Source organism: Halyomorpha halys, unplaced genomic scaffold (assembly GCF_000696795.3).
Source record: "Halyomorpha halys isolate HHAL.00 unplaced genomic scaffold, Hhal_1.1 Scaffold819.1, whole genome shotgun sequence".
Lineage (NCBI taxonomy): Eukaryota > Metazoa > Arthropoda > Insecta > Hemiptera > Pentatomidae > Halyomorpha > Halyomorpha halys.
The window spans coordinates 36,899-42,876 of NW_027106888.1; the positions used below are offsets into that span (position 1 = coordinate 36,899).

The 5,978-nt window shown below is 31.0% G+C and overlaps 1 protein-coding gene across 2 annotated transcripts in view; it reads left to right on the top strand.

The window, feature by feature from the left end:
* The window catches only part of simj (simjang), a 33,799-nt gene that overhangs the window by 13,735 nt on the left and 14,086 nt on the right, over window positions 1-5,978 (top strand). For both annotated transcript variants that reach the window (XM_014429758.3, XM_067045206.1), the window contains exons 8-9: window positions 367-574; window positions 1,585-1,899. In XM_014429758.3, coding sequence (XP_014285244.1) covers window positions 367-574; window positions 1,585-1,899 — 523 coding nt within the window. The remainder of the gene's footprint in view (window positions 1-366; window positions 575-1,584; window positions 1,900-5,978) is intronic.

The following is a 5,978-nucleotide window of genomic DNA, read 5'->3' on the forward strand; positions in this document are numbered from 1 at the left end:
TATATATATTTATTTATTTACACACACACACTGTTCTTGTGAAGAAAAACATAAGCAATAATTTTGGTAGGTTCTAAGTCTTTTAAAATACTGTTATTCATCTAATCCCTGCGTCAAACATATCAGGTATTCTCTTGTCCTGAAAAATCCCCATTCTATGTAGATATTGTTTGATGGTGGAATGTGTTGATTCCAGTTTCTCAGAAAGTTGAAATATTTTGGAGAAAAATTAAACTAAAAAAGTAAACTATATGTATATGAAGAGTTCATTATATTTTTCTGATTTCATCCTCATGCAGCTGATGTCTAAGAAATTTAAATGATGTTTGATGATTTTTCATGTACATTTATTTATGTTTGTTTCAGATACCGCCTCCAAAACCTCCTCCACCAGAAATGCATTTTATACCGAATCCATCAAACACAGAATTTATCTATTTGGTTGGTTTGGAACATGTTGTTGATTTTATTACTAAAGATAGTCGAAGCCCTCCTCCACCTGAGCCATTTAGGTGTTCTCAATGTTTGACGAATTTCACTCCTGTTTGGAAATGGGAAAAAGGTACATCAAAAGGTTAGTTCAGTTTTATTTATTTCACAGATTTCATGATTAAATTTATAGTTACCTTGATTCATTTCAGTTTTTTTATTTTATTTTTTTTACAGTTTCTTCTTAAAGTAATATAATAAAATTGTTTACATTTCCAAAAAAAAATATTCTAATTTATCTGAGTATTGAATTTTACTATTTACATATCACTCATGCCTTGAAACTATGACTTTTTATAATTATTTTTGTTCAAGAACTGTCAAATGTTCTTTATTAATGTTTTGTATTTGAGTAGCATTATTCATCTTTTTGATGATTTAATTTTCTTTTTCCTATACAGAAGGAAACTTGTAGGCTTAGGAACCCCGTTTGGGGGAGCATATTAGGCAAATTTTAATAAAACCATTTGTTATTTATTAGGCTTTTATGGATATTTTAACAATATTTCTCCTATATTGGGACTTATGGTCTTATTATAAAAAGTTAAATAAAAGAAATACTATTGATTTATTTGATTGCTGGAAGATGGCCATCAATAAAGGTACAAAATTATTTTTAAAAAACTATTCATTGGTAACCAACGTTTCCCCCCACTGTGTGTGAAAACGATAAAATAGTAAATTATCACTTATTACTTTGCCTATTATTTATTAGTTTTCTATTAATCTATATTTGTACGATCTTAGCTTTGTTTCATTTTTATACAATTTTTTACTCCCTTTCTGTTTATATTCTATTTGTTTTATCACATCTTACAATGTTGTATCTTGTTCTCATCTAGCCCTAACGAAGCCCTGCAAAGTAGGGTAAAACATTGGTTTGTAATAAATTATTTTGTTTTATCACATCTTACAATGTTGTATCTTGTTCTCATCTAGCCCTAACGAAGCCCTGCAAAGTAGGGTAAAACATTGGTTTGTAATAAATTATTTTGTTTTTTTACTATTTTGTTTATTTATTGACCGCCACTCGGAATATCTTCCAACCATGAACAGTCAACTATTGATCTTCAAATATAAAATTATTTGTTTCAGGAAAAGAACCAAAGGTTATATGTGAGCAGTGTGTAACAACTAATGTCAAAAAGGCGTTGAAAGCAGAGCATACCAACAGGTTGAAAACAGCTTTTGTAAAAGCTCTTCAGCAGGAACAAGAAATAGAACAAAGATTAGCTCAAGGTTCCCCTCAGCCTGAACCACCACCAACACCTCAACCAGTTGTAAAACCGTCTACACCAAAACCCACCCCTCCTATCCCATCTCCTAATCGTGATCATTTAGCGAAGTTAGCAGATTCAGCTAAATTTAATCATCATGCTGCTGCTGCTCTCCACCAACAGTTATTAAGAGGTAAAAAGTTTTTTTTTTGTTTTTTTTATACATAGCCTATATTATCAATATTTTTATATATAACTTCTGTTGTTTTGTTAATGCTAACCAATGATTAATAGTAGGGATAAACTTTATGGATGGCTTTAAGCTGATAAGGATTATCTCTTATCTCTGAGTTCTGTCGTTACTTATTCTCTGCTTCCTAGTGGATTATCATCTCAATACAGGGTATCTTGGAGTATCTCTCTCTTTTTATGAATAAGACATATAATGCCTTTCCTCCATTGCTTCGGATATTTATCTTGAACCCATATGGGGATTTTAGTACTATACATTTCTTTATGTAGGCTTTAGTTTCTTTCTCGAATAACTTTGCAGGAATTTCATCCTTACCAGAGGACCTATTATTTTTCATTTTTTCTATTGCTTCCATCATTTCCTTGAATGATCTTGGTGAATCTTGTTCACCTTTGTCACTTCTGTTCTCTCAAACAATGTTGATTTTTCTCCTTCATCCTGAGTATCCTGGTTTAGGATTATCTCAAAATGTCAACTAAATCTTGACATTATAGTAATTTTTTTTGTCATCAGATATTCATCTTCAGTTTTGATATTTTTTATTCTAGGTTTACACCTAGCTGTGGTTCGCTTTAAATTTCTTCCATGTTTCAGAGCTCTTCTAACTTTTCAAACTGCTTGCGGTACCATATCCTTTTCTTTTGTCTGCAAAGCTTTTTATTTGATTCTATATTCTTCCATTGATCTTCTTTTGTAGTACCTCCTTTAGTTCATAATTTTGTAATCTCATTCTTTGCACCCGTTGCTTTAGCAAAACTATTATCAAACCTGAACTACTGATTATTATTGACACAACACTAAATTTATCCCCTTTGGTATATAATAATCATCCATAGCATAGTTGGGGAAAATATGACCTCTGTAAGTTTCTTGTGCAGGCTTCATAAAAGTTAGTATTAATTAATATTTAATTTTGGTCTTTCCATACACTTTAATATCAATACATCGTTAAGTGTTTTCTTGATGGAATTCATATGCCCCTCTCAACTTTGTACATCTTTATTATCTTTTTCAAGTTTGTGATTAGTTCATTATCTAGATTTGATTGATGTTTTCTGCACTTTTCTGGTTCTTTAAGCTTAGAAATAGTAATTCTTTCTGTGACTATAGCTCTTTTGTTTGTTCGCTTCAAAATCTTTCCTCTAATTCTGAGTATTATTGTTGGCTTATGTCTGGTACATTTCATAATGTGGCATATTTGATTTACTTTTTTTTTAAATCTAAGAATCCCTAGGTTCCTTTATTGTTTTTCTAAGTAGTAAAGTAAATCCTTCCAGTGATCATGTTTTTTTTCTTCAGTTTATCAGTTGGCGACCATGATCTTCAGTTTTTTTATACCAAATCTATACTCATTATTAGTAAAATGCATCTTGTTTTTCAACCTTACTATTGAACTCTCCACAAATGATTTTTATATCACTTTTATCACTTACATTATTGTAGGCTTCGTCCAATATTTCATAAAATGGCTTATTTTTTATATATTCTTAGTTTAAACCCAATGATCATTTCTCTATCATTCATACATTTCTTGGCTCTACAGTCCTTGGAGAACCATGACCTCTGCCAACACCTACTTTTCTCCGTCTACAGTGAATCAATGATGGATTCCACTTCATCCAGCCATCTGAGACTAGGTTTCCTCCATCCTCTTCCATGACCTGGCTTTTCATATAGAAGTGGTCTTGTAATTTTTGTAGGATCCAACTTCTTTATATGTCCTTGCCATTGTGGTAAATTGAGCAGAATATAATTACGATAACAGCCTCAATAATTGGTTTAAAAAAATTGTTTATTAGAAAAATTGATACAATTAACAATAATTATCACTTAATTATAAACTGTTACTATAGAGAATAACGGAACTAATATGTATAGCTACTGACTACTGACTGAATGAATGGATGCAGGAATGTGTACTACTACTCTCTGGGAGATTGGGATGGGAATATAAAGGCTTAGGATTGCTGACTCAGGTCTGGGCTTTATCAGTGCAGGTGCACTCGTACTTGCGTCCTTAACTCCTCCGGGCTTTTTGAGAGCGAAGTCCTCTGAGCAAAAATAAAAGGAAGGGTTTTGTTCTTAATCTATTTGTTTATTTCTTTGTAAATACTGGAACCATGCTCTGGCTCTGCCGTCAAAATGTTCTGGTGGGTCTTCAGGAAGTGGACTTTGGATCAAGTTTGGGTTTAGGAAAGGTTTACGGTTACATCTTTTCTTAAGTCTATGATATTGTTGATAAATATGAAAACTTATAAGGTATAAACAGATTACATAAAAGAAATAGGTAATAAAATTGTACATAGTGATGTCATAGGCTTCCAATTCTTCTACTTCTATAGTACCTATATCTAATTGTTGTAATTCGCTAAAAGTATAATTAGTTGATAGGAGTGAACTATTGTTGATATCATAAGGAGAGATTATAGGAATATTTACATTGTCTTCATACGTAGGTGGGATACTAATGTTTACAAATTTTTCATTTTTGTTTAAACTAATAAGGCTAGTGTGATATAAATGGAATAATTGTACATTGTTTTTGATTATAGTTTCTATTATATTAACATTGAAGGTTAAATATTGATTCAATATAGGTATTAGCTTAATCATAGGAGTAGTTATTATTTCTATGGGTTTACAATATTTTAAATCTACATTTTTACATAATGATAATATACATTTGTCTTTTATTTCTAAAACATCTTTACAATAGTGGTTCGAGTTATATTTTATACATTTTCCATTATAAAAACCATTTTTGTGTCTGATTACTAATTGTTCTTTTAACTTTAAAGTAATGGCTTTGTTATCTCTTTTTGCTGGGTATGATAATACATAGTATGTGGTTTTGGGTAAAGTCTTCAATGGAATGTTTATAAAGTAATAGATAAGTCCATTTCTCGATAATGAACAAAAGGTGTTGCTGAGTATCCAATTTAATTCTATGTCATGTGATAGTGGTTCATTGTAAGGTATTTTGAGGTGTTTTAATTCTTGTGTTGTTAGTATACTCGGATGTGTATTTCCTAGTTTGCATTGTTCTAGTGATAGTTCGATGTCATTTATTTGTGTTTCGATTAGATTCAAAATAGCGAGTAAGTCATGATACATTAGCTTAATAAGGGTTGTGTCAGCAAAATTGTTTATCTTTTCCATGTTATTTTTATATCTGTTTAAAATAATTATTTCTTTGTTAAGTTTAGTTGTTAGTTTAGTGTTAGTCTTTCGTGTTCATTATGTTCAATATGGTACATGTTGCGTTCGATTTTTGTTAGAATGTTATCGTATTTTTCTTTGTCATTAGCGTCCATGTTTCCTGTTATCCAACTTATTGCTGTACCTAATCCGTTTATTAATCCTTGTTTTGTTCTGTGAGTGTTTCGTGTATTGATTATGTGATTGAGTTGTTCTAGGACTTTGTTGTATTTATGTTCTACTATATTGTGTAGAGTACTGTATTCTTTATTAACTGTCATGAGTTTTATATTGGTTCCTAAACTTTTAATTTCTTCTGTTAAGTTTGTTAGATTTTTATAATGTAAGAAGGTGTACCAGTCTTCGAGTACGTAGGATGGGTTTATTTGGATGATCGATGCTCCTGGTCCGTCAGATAGGTCTTGTATCATTAGTGTTTGTGTCTGGGAAATGAGTAGGGTCATCAAAAGATGAGACGTTAAATAGACCATCGTCGAAGTCTAAGTCATTCTCGTCAATTCCTGGAAAATTGTTGCATGAATTATTTTCTAATTCTCGGATAATTTCGTTTATATCGTCATTATTAATAGTTTATTTATTTTGGTTAGGTTTTTTCTTTTTAACTCTCTTGGGTCTTTTTACCTGATCTGGGTGTAATTTCTTTTGTCTTTTTTTTTCCCTTTTCCTTGAAATTTTCCATTAAAATGTTTCCCTTTTTGATATCTTGGGTCGGTTTTCTTTTTCCTCTGTTGTTTAATGTAAACGTCTTCTGGGATGTTTGCATTTTCTCTGGTTCTGTTTGCTTTTTCTATATATTTTTC